This window comes from Peromyscus eremicus, chromosome 8a (assembly GCF_949786415.1).
Source record: "Peromyscus eremicus chromosome 8a, PerEre_H2_v1, whole genome shotgun sequence".
Classification (NCBI taxonomy): Eukaryota; Metazoa; Chordata; class Mammalia; order Rodentia; family Cricetidae; genus Peromyscus; species Peromyscus eremicus.
Genome location: NC_081423.1, coordinates 92,898,587 through 92,919,956, shown reverse-complemented (window position 1 = coordinate 92,919,956; position 21,370 = coordinate 92,898,587). Strand labels below are relative to the sequence as shown.

Below are 21,370 nucleotides of genomic sequence, written 5' to 3'. Positions count from 1 at the left end.
GGGACAAACTGAGTATTGGATTTGACTGATAGTAATTAACAACCAACGATACAAAGAGTTTGACACTTTTGAGAATGATCCACTATGAACATTAATCAATAAGCGTATGAACAATTGTCTGTAAGGCTCTATCATTTACATGTAACGACTTAAGATGTTCTAGATGAATGGAAGAAGTAGAATGAATATAGTACATCAAGGTTTATTAGATTAGTTTATCTGATAACAGGCTTCATAGTCCAGCCAAGGGTGTCTGCACACTGGAAGGGCTGAAAAATCAGCAGCTGCTCAGTCCATGAGGCTGGATGCCTCAGACATCCCAATCTGCTGCTGAAGGCTTGTAAGGTTGCTGGAGAGCTGCTGGTCTTCAGTCCATATTGGAAAGCCCAAGAAGGTTGGTTGTGATATCACTGTAAGAGGGCAGCATCAGTAGCAGCCCAAACAGTGGTCACACTCAAAAGCAACACTGCTTTTTCCTGTAACCTTTTTATGTCTGGACTGTGGCCAAAATCGTCTGCTACTCTGAGGGAGGGTCTTCCCCCTTCAGTTAATGCTGTCCAAAATGCCCTACAGGCCCTCCAAGAGGTATGTCTTTTCCTTGACCCCGGATATAATCAAGTCAACTAATGTCCTACTTTTTTTCCATTACTGTGATAAACACTGACCAAAACCAATCTGGATAGGAAAGGGTTTAGTTGGCTTCCAGGTTTCAGTCCCTTGTGGATGGAATTCAAAGCAGGAACTGAAGCAGATACCACAAAGGAATGCTGCTTATTGTCATACTTTCTCTGGATTGATGAGCTGCTTTTCTTATTCAGCCCTGTACTACCTGCCTATGGCTAATGCCACCCACATCAATCATCAGTCTCCAAAATGCCCTCACAGACATGCCCACAGGTCATTCTGATAGAAGCAATTCCTCAATTAGGATTCCCTCTTCCCAAATACATCTAGGTTTGTGTCAAGTTTACTAAAATTATGAAAACAATCAAGATTAGCCATCACAGGATTTAACAAAAATCAATGATATGCATTAGCTACCTCATAGCAACTTTACTATAAACCAAATATTGAATTATATTGTGGCAAGAACAATAAATGCACTCCAGTTTTTGTTTACATCATAACTAGTTTAAGTCACACATGGAACATTATTCATCTGTCACCACAATAGCTGTGATGCATACCCTAATATATACTCAAGCACATTCTGTGTCATGAAAAAGCTGCCACAGGACTGAAACCCACCACTATACCTTTTGATGGTTTTGTCAATCAAAGGGGAGCCTCTTTTGTCTCATATTCTGGTAGATACACTGAGATAGATTTTAACATTGCTACGTGCTCCATAAGAGTGAATTTTGAAATTATGAAAAAAATATATTTAAAAGCCCAATTTAAAAGAGCTTTACACTAAAGGGATATGAAAGAGTATACAAAAAAACCAAGGCAATTGCACTAAATCCATGAAAATCTGCCCCAGTAACCCCTCTCCACCCTCCCAAAAGTCAGTAGGGGAAAGGACCAGTTGATCAGAAAGTAATCATTAATAGGATTTACAATTGGAGTGGGGTTTTAACTAAAGTATCAACTTGAATTTACACAGCGATGTGTAAGAAAAAAATTCACATCTATAGATGAAAAAATGTTAAATCATCAAGAAGAAAAGCAAATATTTGATTGATATTTCCTTTATCAGCTGATAGCTGTTTCTCTCTAGTACCAATCCATGTTATCCACTGCCTACCACTCATTGGAAGCTTGATTTAAACAGATTCATTTTTTTGTAGTTCATATATTCACAGCTGAGACTCCTTTTTATCATGTTTTAAAATGATATATGAAAGCTTATGAAATAGTATACAGAGTTGTGGGCTGGGATAAGTATCTCTGAGAGAATCCTAACACAGTTTGCAAATTTCCCTTCAACAGTTGGTTGTAAAAGCTGACCCTATAAAGGAAGAGCTAGAATCTGTGGTGAGGTTAGACATTCTTGCTCACTTGGCTACTGAAGTCATGGAATGGTGGTCTTTAGCCACGCAGTGGCCTAGCCACTTATTTCTAGATCCTTGCAATTGATGTTTCGATAGCAGATAAAATCAGTCTCACTCACTGAAGCCTTAACACATCTGCCATGTATAAAAGTGAAACCCAAGCATAGAGAAAGTGAAGTGCATGTTTCAAATGATAAGCTTTTAGCAACTAAACTTCAAAGCAAACAAACATGAAGAAAATAAATACTGATCCCCAAAGGGGGGCCGTACCTCAGGAGTAGAACGTTTGTCTGTTGTGTTTGAAGCCCTGGTCTCAATCATCAGCAACATAAAACATAGAGAGGAGGGGAATGTACTCAGACCTCCCAAGGGACTGAGATTATCAACAATGCCAAGAAATTAAGTCTTGTTTATTATTTTTATATTATCTTATATGAATGTAATTTATTAACAAAAAAATGAGAAGGGTTGTTCACAGACAATGACCAGAGCAACCTCCTTCCTGCCATGAAAGGGATACAGGTAATACTCTCAGTTACCCTCTCTTCATCCCGGAGTGAGCAAAACGTGTGAGGGCTGACCGGGACCACACTCAGGACTTTTGATTCTTTTTTCTCTTTTGTACCCGAGTTTGATGTACAGGGAAGTCATGCCTGGAACTCCGCACTTCTGCACCACGTGCTGGGCAGTCAACATTGGGGGTTTACATAGGACTCATCTTCATCAACTCTTCCCTTTACCCTACCAGTCCTTTAGTGGCCAATCCTCCTATCTCAGACTTGGAATGCTGGGATTCTAGGTGTCACTTTTCACTCCAGGCCAGTCCTGTTTATCCCTAGTCCACTCTATCTCCTGATCTCTAGGATAAGTAATAAGCATACAAATCTTCCCTCCTCCTCAAATTTCTGACAATACTTTTCATTTTCCTACAATTATCTTACTTCTCATTGAATTTCAGAAAAAAATTGGAAGCATCCACCTGTTGATGCTATTCCCCAGTGGTATCTGCAGCTAAGGTGACATGCTACCATCTGCTACTTATAGACTACGTAGTAATCTTTCTCCTATGCTCGAAGCGTTTCATTCCTTTTTGGTTTTCTCCTGTTATCTATTTTTCCTTAGCAAGCCATCATTCCCATTTGTTCATCAGTATAATAAACTACCTCCAACTAAGAAAAGAAAGGAATTTGCAAATGTAAGCTTCCCTTGACCTTCTAGCTCTCATTCATAGTTACTCTGTGTGGCTACTGTTTTGATATTTGTACCTTCCAAAACTTATCTCTACATTCTCACCATTCTGCAAGTAGAGCCCTTCAGTCAGACACTTACCTCCGATATTTTATTTCAAAGACATTGTAGTTGTATCACAGCAACCCATTACTCTCTGTTTTGGACTGTATTCTTCATCTGGATTTTAAGCAACCCTTCTTTTCTTATGCCTCCTTCTTGTTGTTCTTTAATACATTATTTTATGTCTGAACCACACAGTGTTGATGGGCACTGGCTCTTTAGAGTTCCATGATTCTCTTTTGCTATTTGATCCTTAGGAGATCCAAGCCTGACTTGTATTGCTAAACAAGTTCATATGCAAACAGCTTTTAAATTTATAACTTCAGGTCTGACCATCTCCCACAATTTCAAGTTCACACATACTCTTTCTACTTTTAGCTCCCATTTGGTATCAACTAGATATTGAAACACATCCCAGTCAAAACAACTTTTGCTTCTGTTCCAGATTCTCAGATTCTGCTTCAGGCACTGATAGTTGTTTGGAACTGTTCCTCCAGGTCTCTGCATGTTTAACTGTCTCTTGCCTGGGTGGCTGAGCCCATTGTAGCAAGAGTGAATAAATTCCTTTAAGCAAATAACTCGGTCATAAATATGTATATTGTTTCTTCGCTTTATGTTTTTCTTACTTTAGGTTGCATAATGACAAGATTTGTTTCTATTAGTTTATTATTGAGTTATATTGTCTGTGAATGACTCAGCATATGGTAGTCTCTCAATATAGGAATAGATGAAATTTTTATTGTTTTAAAAATTCAGGTACTGACTAATGGCAGTTCATTTTTCTTATCAGATGTGTTAAGTCTAGCTTGGACCACAAAGATTAAAAAAAGAGAGAGAGAGGATGCCAATGAGGAGAATTAAAGGAAGCAACAAAGGAACAAAGAAATGAAGGGGGGGAAAGGAAGCAAGTAGGGGAAGAGAGGAAGAGGAGAAATAATTTTGGTTCAGAATTACAATTTTTATTCATTGCCACGAACTATGAATAAGAATATAGAAATAGAAAGCACGGATTCTTTAATTAGTTTTGCCCCTTAACAACCTGGGACTGTAGGCAGGGCACCCTTCTTCTGTGTGCTGTGTTGATAAGGCAGCTGCTTCAAAAAGGTACGTGCAAGATTCTATTTTTAAACTATTTGGAAACAGCTCTCATTTAAGGATACATTAGACCTATAAACAAGGCTGTTAACACCTCTTAAGATCATGGTTGGGATATTAAAAACTCCTCACTTTTTTCATACAGCAAAAATAAAAATAGGTACAATGTATTAGTCAATTTCTCTGCTTTTTAGAGGTTTATTTTTTCATATTTAAATTCTTATTTTTATTTTATTTTTATTTTTTTGTTCTGTTTTTATTTAATTATTTTATTTTACATTTTAAGTGAAATACATTTGCATAAGATGCGTCATTTTAATTGTCATATTTTGCATGGGAAGTACTTTAATCCCAATTCAGTGGGTGAGGAAAGGGCTTAAATGTTTATGTTTATCTTCCTAAAGCCACATGGAGGAATCCAAAGAGTTTGGATTCACATCAAGATCACTGACTATCATAGATTTTAGTGTAAGTTAGATGGTAAGAACAAGAGAGAAAGAGAGTGAGAAACAAATATGCAGGGAGACTAGGGTATATAGGAACTAAAGAAGATACATAGCTTAGTTTCTTGTATTTATAGTTCTGATTTTATTAAAAAAAAAACTTTAACAAATACAACTTAAGGGAGAAAGGGATTATTCCAGCTCCCATTTGAAGATACATTCCACTGTAGTAAGGGGGTGAAGGTGTTGGGTACTTGAATTAGCTTGTCACATGACATTCATAGTCAGGAAACAGAGAGAGAGGAATCCATCCTGATGCTCAATGCCCTTTCTCCATTGACAGACTCTAGGATTCTAGTCAGGGAGTGGTCACCACCCAGCATGGATGGATTTTCTCCATCTCATTTAACACAATAAAGATAATTTCCCCCAGGCATGCTCAGAGGTCTGTCTCCAAGGTGATTTCAGAGTCTATAAATTGATACTTAATACTCACCAAATCGGTAGAGAATGAATGTGATGGATATAATGTCAAAGAAACAGGTAGAGAGCAGAGACTGGATGGATGGATGGATGGATGGATGGATGGATGGATGGATGGATGGATGGATCAATCGATTGATGGAGATTTAAAGCCAATATTAACAGGGCAATACACCTGGGATATCTCCCTCTCCCCTTAATAAAGCGAGAGAGCTGTTGAACTTCATTATTGTCTAATACTTTGATCCTTGACTGTGTTTGCCAAGGCAAACAGGCTTTGATGATATAAGACCATAACCATTTTATTTCTGGATTTTCAAGTATAATATTTAGTCCTTAGCAAGCAGCACTCTGTAGGAGGATGGAAAGGCCTATCTTTCTTTATTCTTCATATCCAGATAATGACAAACTGGGGATTTAGAAGACAAAACCAAACAAAAACATCTTGTGCACAAATATCACAGATTTTTGAGGTCCATATAATTTACTAGAGTGTAATTTCCATGCATACCTACAAAGCAAGTCCACTCAGTTATGAAAATTGTGTTTTATAAGCTATTTCCCCTGTGTGTATTTGCATGAACATTCTATAATCTGTTGGTGATTAATACATAAATTCTGACTACTTTTCTTGTAATAAATAGATTTATGAGTCATTCACTAGATTCTCAATGGACACTATCCAGATTTCCATGACTGTATTTGTAGATCCAGAACAATAGCCTGTGTGAATTCCAATTTCTTCTTCTAATAAATATGTAGTCTAGGTTGAGGTAGCAGAGCAAAAAATAAAGTGCACCCAGTTCACACTTAGATGAGTGCCACTTGCCTTCAGCGCATACTACTTTGTTAGTTGATGGTTACATTTTGATTATGGTTACTATTGGTAGCATATACTCCACATATTCCATAGAAGTGGAGGGAAATGAAAAGCATACGAGATTTACTTCATGGGAAAACTTGTGTTGTCTTGTGACCACAAGGTGGCACAATAGGGACCAAGAATGTTCAACCTCTAATAGAAAAACAATTACTAAAGATAGTTCCATAATAATTATTAATGCTGTTATTATCCCACCATGGATGAGGGAACAACTAATGAAGTCCCACCCCTAGGTGGGGAGCTACTGGCAAGTGATGGCTACTAGAAGAGGAAGAATCAGTTTTCTTCAGAGATGAGGCCCCTGGGAGACTACCCATGCTCTAGTAGATGGTTCTACATCCATGTACATACAGGCAATACTAAGTGGACTTGGTGGGTTTTTAAAAATAGCACATGAAGTTGGCAGGGAAAAATAAGGAGTGATGGAGGAGAAATTAGAGAGCAGGAGATGGGGTGAGGATGGGTTTGATCAAAGCACCTTACATACATGAATGAAATTCTCAAACAATAAAAATAAAAATTGGTAACATCACAAACAGTAGCCTGAATGATGACTTCTTTTGATTTATGTCATGCACGCAAGTTGTCTTCATCACATCTTTAATATTGTGTCTTAGTTACATGTTATCACCATATCAATTCCCTACCTTTATAGTGGAAAAGCGATATTGCCATCTTTCCACCATCAGACTTTGTGTTATTTATATACTCCTTATTCTGTTGTTAAAAATAGTCATAGAAAAGGACAATAGAAGCAGGTTTGAAAAAACAAGGTCAACAATTATTACCTTAACTAAGTCATCAAGTTCTTACTGTATAAATTACAGAGTACATCATGATTAGTTACTCATTAAAGGAAGATTCCCAAAGGTGTAGAGAGGAACTGGACAGTGGAAATCTCCAGGTAAATTCACATTGTACCAGAATCCTGAGAAAAGAAAGCAAGAACTACATACTCTCTCTTCGGGAGCTGTTCTAACAATGTTCTATAAAGCAGTTGACTAATCAAAAGTAGGAATTTATTTCTAGAGATATAGAAGTCCAAGATTAAGCCAGAGTGAGTCTGGTACATGGGAAAAATCCTTTCTTTGAACCCCTCATAGTGGGAAGGTTGAAGAGTCTCAGGTCTCTTCTACAAGGGTACTAACAGATCTTGTGAAGTCTCTTGACCTAATTTTGATCCTAGGAGCCAGTTCTCATCACTGTTACCAACTTAGGCATTGAGATCTCAACATGTGACTTTCAGGGGCACATAGATATGTTAATCTGCAGTGATATGCTAGTAACAACAAGTATAAAAAGTCAAGAAGGAAGTCTGATAAACCAAGGGGTCAAGATTAGAAGTAGAATGAGGAAGAACCATGACAAATGATGGCTATAAGGAACACAGAAATATTTTAAAGAATATCTGTATTATAAATATTCCAAAATAGTGCAACAGGGAAATTAAGCTGTTTCCCTCAGATTCATAATTTATCATTGGTAGCACTGAGATGTGAATCTGTTTATATTGGAAGCAGAGCCATCAAAATCCATTTAAAAGAGTGGCCTCAGATATCCACCACTGGATAAAGGGGAAACCATGAACATTTAACAATTTGTGATAAATATTACTATTTTTAAATTTTAATTTAACTTTTTTGTCTTTTGAGTATTTCATATACATATGTCATGTGCTTTGATCACATTGGCCCTTTTGTTCCTCCCATATGCCCTCAGACTACTTTTCCCTCCCAACTTCATGTGCTCATCTTTTTTAAACCCACTGAGTCCATTTAGTGCTGCCAGTATGTACATAGGCATAGGGCCATCTATTAGAGCATGGATACCCTCTCAGAAGCTGAATCCTTGACAAAAATTGACTCTTCCTCTCCTAACAACAATCAATTGCTAATAAAGTCTCTGCTAAGGGTGGGATTTTGTGAGCCCTTTCTCCACCCAATGCATTACTGTTCAGTAGCTAATAGCTTTTGCTTTCAAATGTGTGTGAAGTACAGTACTATTTTGGCATATTTTTGAGTAACAAGGAAAGTTAAATTATTGAGCACACATGCACACATGCACGTGTGTGTGTGTGTGTGTGTGTGTGTGTGTGTGTGTGTGAAGATATTTCAATATACTTCTCACAAAATTGTGCCACAGGGGTTTGCCCTTCATGAATGCATTCATACTGTTATTGCAGAAGTGGTTAATTACAAAGGGAAACTTTGGCCCACTTTTCTGTCTCCATTTATCTCACTATTCTGCTACTGGGAGGTACAATAAGGGAGACTTTTGCCAGTTGTCAGCCCCTTAGTTTGACTTCCTAGTTTCAGAGCATTCATTACAAATTTACCAGTCACAAGCTGGGAACAGTGGCTGTGGTGGTTTGAAAGAAAATGGCCTCCAAAGAGAGTGGCGCTCTTAGGAGGATGGCCTTGGTGGATGAAGCATGTCACTGTGGGGGTAGACTTTGAGGTCTCTTTTGTTCAAGCTTCCCTGAGCGTGACTTTCAGTCAATTTCCTGTTGTCTGCAAGATGTAGATGCTCAGCTATTCCTCCAGCACTATGTCTGTCTGCATGCCACCATGCTCCAAGCCATGATGATAATGGACTGAACCTCTGAAACTGTAAGTGAGCTCCCTCAATTAAATGTTTTACTTTATAAGAGTTGCCATGGTCACAGTGTCTCTTCACAGCAATGAAAACCTTAAGACAGTGGCTCAGTCCTTGAAGTGTTTGCCACACAAGCCGAAGAATTGATTTTGATTTTCAGAACCAATACAGGAAACAGGACTGTACTTATAACCCCAATGCTATGGAGGTGAAAACAGGTGGATCCCTGGGCTTCACTGGCCAGCCAGCCTACCTTACTTGGAGAGCATCAAAACAATAAGAGACTATGCCCAAAAACAAGATGGGTGGCACCTTGGGGACACACATGATGTTGGCTGCAATGTGAATGGAATTGTTCTTCTCTGTCATGAATTCCACACTTCTTTTCTTATCCAGTGCAGTGGGTGTGACTGGAAGCCTCCCAGGTGAGTTGCAGATCTTTGGAGATTATCTGGACAGGGCAGGCACTGAGCAGTTCCCAATTCAGTGAGTAACACTGTATTGGGGTTGTGATGTGCAGTTTGGAATCAAAAACTTGCTTTTCACGGGACCTTTCCAATGTACTGGAAAATGCTGGACAGTTTGAAAGTCACTCACATAAAATGTAAAATAGTTGAACTGGTAATGGCTCTAGTCTAATGTTCATTTGGTGTTTCAAGCAGGAGTGCTGTCCTGTATGAGATGAAGCTCAGTGCTTCCTTGGTTTGACAATATTCTCTACACTTATGCATCTGGGTAGAGTAGAATTTTCCCTCTCAAAGCACCATTTTTACAGCACACTGATGCTGAGAGGAAGCATGAGACAAGATATAGAGAAAGCCCAAGGTGATTTTGGTAACATTGTTCATAAATCACTTACCTGTGAACGGCATCAACTACTGGATTTTTCTACAAATGGTTGCGTGTCAGTTAAAGCTGTTTAACTTAGTATTGTTTTGTTTTTGCTCTGGTCATTGTTAAAATCTGATGAGTATAAGTTATTGAAACACTAAAAGATGTGAAGAGTTTTCTACTGGCATCAGTAGCTTGCATTTTATGAACACCAAAGCACTGTTTTAACCCCTTAGAAATATTTTCTCAGTTAGTCTCACAACAATTATGAAGTGGATGAGATTAGTTTTCTTATTTCACAGTTGAGGAAATTTGTATGCAGAAAGGTTAAATAAATTTCCCAAAGCTATTCAGTAAGAAAATAGAAATAATAGCATTCAGACTTCGACAATTGCTACTTAATTCCATACTCTCAGTTTTAGCTTCATACAGCAACAGTAGCTACAAATAAAGAAGAAAAATCAGCAACATCAGCTATATTGTTCCAGGTTACACCATTAACAACATATGAAATTTTGGCTCACCCTGGTCTATATGACTCAGGTGTTCTTATCACTATGTATATATCAGTATTGATATATATATATATTTGCCTGTGCTGCCCATCACAATAACTATGATCACCTTGTCTTTCTAGATTCAGTGCTGCCACTAGGCCCCTGCCACTTCAGGTCGCAATTAAACCCATTGCACTTAACCCATCCAACTGAGCAGCAGGATCTTCCACCTTAGGGTCTGGCACTAGGAAAATGGCAACAGGAAAGCTCTTCATGTATGCTGGTGCCATTCTTACCATTTTGTGCCTTGTCTTACAGGATTAGTGAAGGGCATGTCTTCTGGGATTTCTCATTGTGGAGGATTAGGTTTTATACAGCACACCCACTCTAGCATTGCAGTTTCCCTGAGTCTTAAAATTCCTTCATCAACACTAAGCCAAGGGATATTAGACATCCCCAACTCCTTCTCAGCAGGTCATCTTTTGACAAATGCTTCAGTCAACCATTCAAACAATCTTTTGTTACCTTCATGCTCAAAGCCCTGGTTTCAGAATTTAACACTGAAAACAAGCAAAATACAACCCAAACAAACAAACAAAACCCTGCAACCCATTATACATGATGTAAATATCATGCTTATGTAGGAAATTCTCAATAAAATAAAATAAAGTAGAAAAAAAGAAAATTATGTCCTCAGATTCACAAGGGATGTGGACATGACTGTGTCTTTCATTTAGTAATTATCCTATAAAGGTGTTAACATTTAAGCCTTAAGCCACATGAGGACCACTTGTCACCTAGGGTGACTTGTACCTAGAGTTTTCTCTCCAGGTCCTGCCAAGCCTGGCAGTCCAACAGCCCACTTATAAAATAAACAAACACATAGACACTTATATTATTTAAACTGTTTGGCCTAATGGGTCAGGCTTCTTGTTATCTAGTTCTTATATCTTAAATTAACCCATTTCTATTAGTCTATAAGTTGCCACATGGCCCATGGCTTACCGGTACCTTACATCTCGCTTGTCATGGCGGGGCTGGCAGTATCTCTCTGACTCAGGCTTCCACTTCCTAGAATTCTCTTCTTTCCTTGTCCCTCCTATACTTCCTGCCTGGCTACTGGCCAATCAGTGTTCTATTTATTAACCAATCAGAGCAACACATTTGACATACAGAACATCCCACAGCAGTGACTCATCTCAGGTAATTGGGTATCCTTATTCTTCTGCTCTTCTTGGTCTGTCTCTGCAGAGAAGAGTTCCTTCTCTGTAACGCAAGAGGCATCTGATAAAAGGAGCCACCATCATAAGCATCTTTAACTGTGAATTGGCAGCTGACATGGGTGAGCTCTGCTGTAAACTCAGCCTGAGGGCAGGCTTCCCTTCTCCAGGCAAACTAATGTCAGAAAAATCAACCAGAAGTATAATAAATAATAGCTGTCCAACATGTGCTTCTAATTAAAATGAAGCATGTTTAGTCACAGTGAGGATTATCCGTGATGAAGTCGTTCATGTGGAAATGGGAAGACTTCTAATATTTTTTTTTCTAAAGACAACTTCTCAGGGACCCGCCTTGAGTTGGGGCTCTTTCTGTATCAAGTTCCAGTTGCTTAGATAGTGTTTAAGGATGTTTCCTAGGCCCCTGGAGTCAACATAGCAGTAGAAACAAAAGCATTCTGTGATTATGTAATTTACTAAGAGAATCTGTTTGGGTTTCCACCCATTGGGATTACTGAAAAGCTCAAAAATAACCATTTTCTCTGTAGCCTGGGGAGTTTTCTAAGTCTCCATATGAGCCCAGGCAGGAGGAGTGATAAATCTCACGGACTTATTAAAAAGGCTGACAACCTTAGTCTGCCTGTTTTATTTTCACACACACACCCTTTGGTGTGGATGTGTAGGCATATGCCTATAGTTGTGCATACTCATGTGTGTAGATATACATGGAGGCCAGAGAACTACTTCAAGTTCTAAATGTTCACTGGGCATTGTTCATTTGTTTCTGGAGACGGGGTCTCTCATTCTCTTAGAGCTTGCGGCCCCTTAGTCCCAGAGACCAGCCTATCTCAGCATACTGAGTACTGGAATCACAGATGCCCCCTTATCATGCCCACAATTTTGTAATTGAGTTCGGAGGGTCTAACTTGGGTCCTTGTGCTTGCAAAGCAAACATCTCACCAACTGTTCAATCTCCCCAGCAGCCACCTGCTTCTTCATGAGAAAACAGGCAGACTCCAGGTGTGACACTTCTTCACAGTATCATTTTCAAGATGTACTTATTTCTAATTTTATATATGGGAATGTTTTGCCTGTATGTATGTATATGCACCACCTGCATGCCTAGTATCTATGTGAAGGGCAGAAGAGAGAGTTTGATACCCATGGAACTACAATTACAGATGGCTGTGTGTCATCATGTAGTTTCTGGGAATTGAGCTCAGGTCTTCCTCAAGAGCAGCCAACTGCTCCTACACTGCTGAGCTATCTCTCCAGCCCTAACTTTACAGTATTTATATAAAAGAATAAAACAGTAAGACTGAAAATCAAAAAGCCAAGGGCTATTCCGCTTATATTTTTTATTTTTATATTATCTTCTTTGTTTTCCATGTCAGGTACTCTTCCACCAGAAGGCCTGCTGAACCATAAAGGGTATATTCAAATTCAAAGCTAACTAACTTTACAAGTTTTGCACTCAATCACTAGAAGCTGCATGAAGGACCCCAAACTATAGTCCCGAACCTTCCCAAGGAATGGTGTACACAATGACATGACAGATCAAGAAGCAGTTCAACCCTAGTGAAACCTCGGGACCCAAAAAAAGAGTCTAAAAAGAACCCAATTAAAGAATTTTTAGTGATACAAGAACAGTAAATTAAGCATTTGGAACGAAAATCCCATGGCAGTGCAGACAGATGATCAACACAAGGATTGTGTCTTTTCAGGAAAAAGGCCCTGCCAGGGACCTTGTTTTCTCTCTGCCCACAGATTTATTCAAACTAAGTCTCAAGCACTAGTTTCTGTTTCCTGGTATCCAAGAGAATCTAAGCAGAAGATGTGCTGAAGTTCTTCACCGCTGGTTGCTCTATCCGTGTGCTCTGTGTGAACTGTGCTCACTAGTATTTTGTGCATCTAGATGGTTTCCTGCACGAATGTGGGTTATGTAGCTCCTTGAAAGCAGAAGTGAGACAGAGGAAGTTGTGTTAGCTTTAGAATAGAGGCAGGGCTGACGGGTGTCCCTGGGGTGTGTAAAAATGACTTCTAGAAGTCTTCAGGCTAAACTGACCTTAAAAGTCACAGAGCAATGTGATGGCCTTACAAGGCCTTTGGAGCAGCTGCAAGCAGGCTAGCCTGTCAGAGAGAAGGCAGAGAACATCTCCAGTTGAGTAGAGTTTGCTACCCAGTGATTTAGAGGTAGACTTTAGAACCTGCTGTACTCTGTGGTCAACTCAGATAATAAGAAATTAATTTTTATAATACATTAAACATATATGTATGGGTGTTTTGCCTGAAAGTCTGTCTGTGTGCTATGTGCTTACCTGATATATGTGCATATCAGAAGAGGGCATTTAATCCCCTAGAACTGAATTATAGACAGGTATAAGCTTCTGTGTTGGTGCATGGAATCGAACTCAGGTCCTCTGGAAGAGCAACTAATGCTCTAAATCACTGAGCCATCTCCCCAATCCCCCTTTTTTCTCTTCTACGAAAGGCTTTCATGTAACTGAAACTGGCATGAGACAGGCTATATAGAGATGAGTATGAAGTTAAATTTCTGATCCTTATGCCTCTACCTCCCAAATGCTGGGGCTATACACACACACACACACACACACACACACACACACACACACACACACACACATATATATATATATATATATATATATATATATATATATATATATGCCACCATGTTTTGTTTTGTTTATTTGCCAGAGATAGAAGAGAGGTCTTCATGCATGCTAGGCAAGCAAGCACTCCATCAACTGAGCTACATACTCAACCCACAAAGCAGAAATGCTTAGAACTCAGGTTCCTTGGAGTGCCTTTAAAATATCTTTGAATGTCCTAAACTTAAACATTTGGTCTTGCCGAGGTCTTCTGAGAATTTAAGCAGGGTTGGGGGAGCATCATTTTGTCTTGTTTTCCTGTTGTCACTACAGGGCTTGCCAAGTTTGTATTTATCTCAGGCCATTAGCACCATCAAAGTCCCACAAAGGCACAGAAATGATGTAATTGGGTTGTGGGGCAGGGAGAACATCAAGGCAGCCCCATAGGAGTCCTGGTCAATCCTGTTATCAAGATCACTCAGCCACCAGTGTCTCAAAGGGATTTCTAGGTCAGAAGCAATTCCTTTGTGTTTGTTTTACAATAATAATGGCATTTCCTCAGCTCCCGAGAAAATATGTAATTTCCACAGTGACCAGCTCCATGAAATGTCAGGTACAAGTACAAACTGGACTTAAACTGTGCTTTTTTTTTTCCTTCCTAGCCTTGTTTTCAAAGTAATTCCTTCGAGGCATGGTGCTCCCTGTAATGGTTAGAAACAGTTTATTTTTACTCTTGCAAAGAGAAAGCTAGATCGAGCTGAGGAGCTTCTACTGATAGTTGATAGCCACAGGGAGAGTTTATTTTCTTCAGGGATGTGGCCTCTGGTGGGTGCCCATTCTCCAGTGGACGGCCACACACACAATCATATATAGGCAGCAGTCACTAGACTCAATGGCTAAAAACAACAAGAGGGCATAAACTTTGCAGGGATATGTTGGAGGGATCTGAAAAGAGAGAAAGAAATGTGGAGTGAAAATGACCTTTGTGTGTGTGTGTGTGTGTGTGTGTGTGTGTGTGTGTGTGTGTGTGTGGAGAGAGAGAGAGAGAGAGAGAGAGAGAGAGAGAGAGAGAGAGAGAGAGAGAGAGAGAGAGATGCATTTGGAGGGTACAATCCTTCCTGTCCTGTCATTCTGTCTTGAGGGAGATGTGCTTCAAATGTTTTTGCACAACATGGCTGCAAAGCTAACAGCTATCGACCCTGAAGTCCACGTGAGAAAGAGGGTCACAAGGGAGAGTAAAAGGATATATGCCTGCTAAGTCCACCTCTATAAAAGCGCTTTTGTAAAAATCACACCAAGAGCCCTGCACTGATAACGCATGGCCCAGAATGGTGCTATTTAATACCACCCCCACCCCACACTCCACCCCCAGATGAAAGAAACTGGGAAGCATTGTTGCATGTTTTCACCTGAGCACACTGCTGTCCTGATTAGAAATGTATTGGTGAGGAAGAAACAGAGAACTGAGCATTTGTTAAATATCCACCTTACCACTTTGTCATGGAGACTAAGCACATCTGTAGACCACTCTTGACAGAACTTGATGAAGCTGTGAAATAGGGGCACATTCTCTTCTTCTCCCGCTCCCTCTCCCTCTGCCCCCAACTCTCTCTTTTTCTCTTTCTTCATTTGCTCCTCTTACACACAGACCACAGTACCCAATGGGCAGAGACTTGATGCCACAATTTGTTTTCTATCTAATTAACTCTGATGAATAATTTCATGTTTAGAGAGAGATATATAGCATATGAAAAATATTCAGCTCGCCTCATTTATCATCAACGACAGTGCATTTAAAACCGGAAATACATTTTGAACAGAGCCGATCTGTGCTGTGTATAAAAGCAACTGTCACTTCAGATGTAGCTGCTCCACATGCTTTTAAAAACCCATTATGTGAAGCAACAGTCTCATTTTCAAGCGGTAGAGTCGACACTACAGGGAACAGAGGAATAAACACAGTGTTTTGCATTACTCTAAGATCTTTATTGTTAGGGAAGTCATTGGAGGTTTCAAAGCATGCTATAAATCTGCACAGATGATCAGAGATGCATGGGACACAGGAATGTTGACCATACATTCCACTCTGTGTGAACATGTAGTGCGATAGAATGTATTTAATCAGACACCAATGATCCCCTGTTTCAATGGCAGGCATCATGGAAGGACAGTGCAAAGGAATCACAGTGCAGTGAAATGCACCTGCCTTCCAGAGAAACAAATTCAAATTGGTGGGGAAAGGACTGTTATGGTGGTGATGATTTTTAGGCTTGGAAATGGTAATATTCTAATTTAGACAAGTAATTGCTATTAAAAAAATCCAAATTCTCTCTCTCTCTCTCTCTCTCTCTCTCTCTCTCTCTCTCTCTCTCTCTCTCTCTGTGTGTGTGTGTGTGTGTGTGTGTGTGTGTGTGTAAACACATGGGTATATTGTATGGTTTAACTAATGGATTCTCCATTCCTAAGCAGTGTAGGTTAAACATGACTTTTGTCCCAGATATTTAGTTTCAAGAGAGTTTTTAACTTGCCCCTTGAACAGATCTCTTATTTATAAGATATTAGGGATGAAAGATTTATTTACACATGTGTATTTGCAAAGGTACACAGTATTCTGCATTGATCCTGGATAACAGGAAGAAACAAAGAAAGAATGGGAGAGGGAGAAAAAAAGAAAATTACAGGCTTTACTTAACTTGGTAATCATCGACTGCGTGATTCAGTTCAGTCTACTTTTGAAATTAAGTTTAAGTAAGTGTGGGGTGTGTGTGTGTGTGTGTGTGTGTGTGTGTGTGTGTGTGTGTTTAAATTAAACAGCAGCTGCATCATATACTCATTCCTAGCTCAGAAACAGTGGAAAAAATTCACAAATCATGCCAAGCAATAGCTAATAATTCTTCAGTTTATAAAGCTTACAGTGTCTAAGACTGGGTTCATGCTAAAAGGAATCAGGAATTAACTTAATTCCTTAACATGATAACAGAATACATATTTATCTTTTGACCTAAAATTTAAGCATTTCTATAATATTCAGTTTATCCCTCTAATACACAATCAAATCAACTTCATTGCATTGCTGCACAAAACTGTTCATGCCTGCAACTCAAGTTGCCACTCACACTGCCTCGCTGTCTTTAGGAGAAGTTCTAGCTCTTTCAGCGCCTCTCCACCTACATGTAGCCTCACAGGACCAGGAGCCAACAGCATTTATTCTATCAGGTCTGAGGATACATACAACTGCCTCTTACTGCTGCAGCCATCTCTGTGATGCAGCCTCTTCACAAAAGCCTGAGAGCAGCAGGGGTATGAGCACAGACTTCTCCAAGGAGCAGAAGGAAAGGCCACTGCCTCACTTCTGGTCCCCATTTGTTTGGTTGAACCAAGGTATTTAAGAGAAAAATGCTTCTCTAATGATGTCCCCATTTCTTCTGTCACATGGTTAGGTTCTAGCACTTACTAATAACATTTTAGGCAAGTCTCACTGAAAGAAATCTTTGACTTGGTGGCACTATAAGTTTCTTAAAGCCACACTTCTGTCTTCTGATACCAATGGAAAGCAAATATGGTATCTCAAACTACACTTCATTTTACTTACATTTTAATGTTTTTTTTAAACTGAGACATGTCTTATTTGTTGCACTTAGGTTATGAGATATTATTATAAGCTCTCATTGCATAATTAATTTATAAATGCAAATATTTAACTTACCTGTCTCTCTAGTTTTTAATCTATTCTAGCAGCCTCTCTTTTCTTCCACTCCTAAATATTCCACATTCAAGAGAAGAGACAAGTGTTCGCAATAATGAGATTAATTGTAATCAATTAAGCTCCTTAATAGCTTCCCCAGTACAAAGTTTGCTACCAATGACACATTTTAATATTGGAAAGCTATGGAATTTTTACATGATCACTTACCAATTTTAACCTGCTCTACTGTCTACTCTTGCTGCAAAGGGCAGATCTAACATTTTGTTTAAAAATCATGCTTACAGCTTTGTGCCTTTGGGTAAGGGGCCGAAGAGGAGGGCTACATCTGGGATTCCATGGAGATTCTATTTAAAGTCAGGAGAGCCTTCTGATATGGGACTTCCTTGCACTCCTCAGGTGGGGAACCCAGAGGAGAGGTGCTCTCCTCTGGGTTCTCACAGCTGCTCACAATGGCAACCGCGCTGAAAGACCGCCTCCTGACATTGGTGTCTGAGGTGCATGATCCTCGGGCAGGGGATGTTTTCTCCAAGTTGGTGAGCTGTTGGTCTTTCCAGTCCAACTGTTTGGCACTGCAAAAGGGGGCATAGACTTCCACACTTCCTTCAAACTGCAAGCAGTTCACTTTATAGTACTTTCTCTTCACTTCCAATACGTCATTAAACCGATGGCCCCAGAGAATTTCCCTGGGGACATAGGAACTTCTAGACTGGTGGGATGTCCCAGTAGAATCACCAGTGTAGATAAATGTCACTAAAATCTCAAAATTATCTTTGGCCACTGCCTTGCGGTCAAGGGCATACAGAGGACTCTCGTGGTCAATCTCATGGACAATAGTAACCGGGGTTACCAGGATGATCTGGTCATTGACAAGTTTGAGATCTTTAAAAGTCATGGTCATCCGCCCTTCGCTGTCTTCTGAGTAACGAAGAAGTTGGGCTCTCACTGTTCCCTCTACCACATGATTTGGTCGGAAATCACCTATGCGCCACATGAGGCAAAGCTTCCCGTCTCTCATACCGATGAGGGCAAAATAGCTGAAGCGGATAGTCTGGGCTCTCTTCCGGGCAGTAGCCATCTTTGCCAAGGCTGCTCCAATGATGAAGGTGTTTATGATGCAACTTAAGATAGACTGAAGGATCACTGTCAGCACGGCCACAGAGCATTCTTCTGTGACACACCGGTAACCGTACCCTATGGTGGTTTGGGTCTCAAGGGAGAATAAAAATGCTGCCGTAAATGAATGCACATTGTCAACACAAGGTGTGATGCCTGGATCATTTAATAGATCTCCATGATGAAAGGCTATGAGCCAAAATATGGACCCAAATATTAACCAGGAGAGAATGTAAGACAGAGAAAATATCACAAACATATGGCGCCATTTGGTATCCACAAGAGTGGTGAAAATGTCAACCATGTAGCTCCCCCATTCTCCAAAAATGTGTTTGAAGTACACGTTGCAGCTGCCATCTTTGTGCAGTAGGCACCTTCTTGCTCTTCTCTTCTCAGCTATGGCGTGCTCTGGTGGATAGCCTGGATATTTGGAGTCCACATTGACAATCCGGTAGCTACTTCCGTAATAGCTCATTCTTTCTTAGTCCTTTAGGGCTTCCAGGGGAGTTTTATGTCAGTTAAAAGATCCAGGTGTATTGTTAATTTGTGTGGCTCTTTTTCTTGGCTTTCTTTTCTTTTCTTTTTAGTTTTCAGTTAGATCCTAAAATAAAATGCAGAACAAAAGAAAATTAAACAACAACATTTTAGCTTTAGATTCCTATTTCCATCTTGACAGGAGTTTGACAAATTAGGAGCAATTTTGTTCTATCCAAAGTACCAAATACTTCATTTGAACCATGGAGACATTCGGTATTGATTCAACATTTTGGTATAGAAAGCAGCTCAGTTATTACAGGAACAAAATATGCAATTAGAGAAAATAAGGTTTTTATGTATACATAGTGTTTGAGTAAAGACTATGATTACCCCAAATGGTACCTCACAACCCTTTCTCACCTGATAGAACTGGTTTTATACTAACACATTTTCTTGCATGAGAAAACAAAGCAATCTATAATATACAGAAATGAAGTAAGATTCACTTACAAGATTTCCAACTACTAATGCCAGAGCAATAAAGAGTTTCTACCTTTGGTTGGTAATGGGATGGCTGCCCCCGTGTCTGGCGTAGGCAGCCCCTCACTGTGGCTTCTTCTCTGTCCCACTTGGGTTTTTCTTCTTGTCTACTTCTCCAAACAGAGCAGGATGAATAGTGACATCTACTTCTGATTAAACTCCTTTTCTCCTAGCTCCACCCTTGCCTTGATTGGAAAAAGAAAGCTTTCTTAACCCCAGAGGAGTTCAAACCACTCCCAGACAAGCTGCTGGTGAGGTGTAAAGTTGCCTCTGCTTTTGTCTCACAGCCCTCATCCATGCTTACAGCTCTTTGGTTTTTGACACTAACAGCTCTTCTCTTTCCTTCTGAAAAGTAACAAAAATTTTGCCAAAGTTGCAAAGCTTGTTTCACTCTTAAAGGGAGCATACTACGATTTAATAGACCCCCCTGCTTAGCTCTTGGGTGTTTTCTCTGATGCATGTGCAGCTTTCCCTGGGCAAAACTGATTTCCAAGGAGAACATACAGTTCTCATTTTGTGGCATCCGTGTCTGAAAACACCCAAGTCTGAAATTAAACTTTAAAAATGTGATTATCAAAATAGTCCAGCTATTTCTGTATAATAACATCAGCACACTTAATGGTCCGAGAGTTATTGGAATATGTCTTTGATATGATTCACCTGTTATAGACAGATAAAAGAAACAGAGTCTAGAAAGACACAGGCAGGAAGGTCCCACCATCCATTCAGTCACAGGTAAACTCAATATGACTAAATACTACTCCTTAAAACTCATGTGTGAATTAATCACTGCAGATCTACCTCCTTCCCTACTGCAGAAGAGAAGAAAGAGTTAATGTCTCTCCAGCCAGACAGAAAGAATCATTTTCTCTCTCTCTCCAGGGATCAGGCCCACTTTACAAAGAACTCTTTGTCTAGGGGACCACTCACAAGGATGGACTGTGCTTATGGCCAAAAACCCTGTAAAGCATTATGGCGCTCTCTCTCTCTCTCTCTCTCGCTCTCTCTCTCTCTCTCTCTCTCTCTCTCTCTCTCTCTCTCTCTCTCTGTGTGTGTGTGTGTGTGTGTGTGCGTGCATGCGTGTGTGTGTGTGTGTGTGTGTGTGTGCGTTCACACCAGCCCATCCTCCAGATGTTTTTAGTGGTTTTATCCTCTCTATGGGTAATCCTTGGCCTTGTTTAAGGAAAGATATTTCAATAATTGCAAGATAATGACCTAGATCTATTAAAATGCTCCTAGGAATGCAGAGCCTAAAATATAAATATCTTTTATGTTTTACAATGCAAATGTTATCTGTAATATCTGTTCATTGGTTATCAGAGGCACCTGTCTAATTAAATGTAAATGACTATGAGACAGAAACCTCTATAGTATTGCTCATTCTTTACTCCATACTGACCACAGAAGGCAGGAGTCTAGGGTAAATTATACAAAAACAAACAAACAGATAATTTCAAACTGAAGAACAGATATGGAGGAAGAATTATTTTTTTGCTAAATGCTTCCAACCAAGAAAGTTCCTTAAGGAGAACTACCCAAAAATAGGGGAGGCTGAGAGTTAAAAAAAATAAAAAACAAACACAGTTCACAGATC

At 39.6% G+C, this 21,370-nt stretch overlaps 1 protein-coding gene across 2 annotated transcripts in view; it reads right to left on the bottom strand.

The window, feature by feature from the left end:
- Positions 1 to 16,627: 16,627 nt before the first annotated feature.
- The window catches only part of Kcnj16 (potassium inwardly rectifying channel subfamily J member 16), a 56,300-nt gene continuing 51,557 nt past the window's right edge, over positions 16,628 to 21,370 (bottom strand). For both annotated transcript variants that reach the window (XM_059269798.1, XM_059269797.1), the window contains one exon: positions 16,628 to 19,360. In XM_059269798.1, coding sequence (XP_059125781.1) covers positions 17,966 to 19,234 — 1,269 coding nt within the window. In that variant the 5' untranslated portion in view covers positions 19,235 to 19,360 and the 3' untranslated portion in view covers positions 16,628 to 17,965. The remainder of the gene's footprint in view (positions 19,361 to 21,370) is intronic.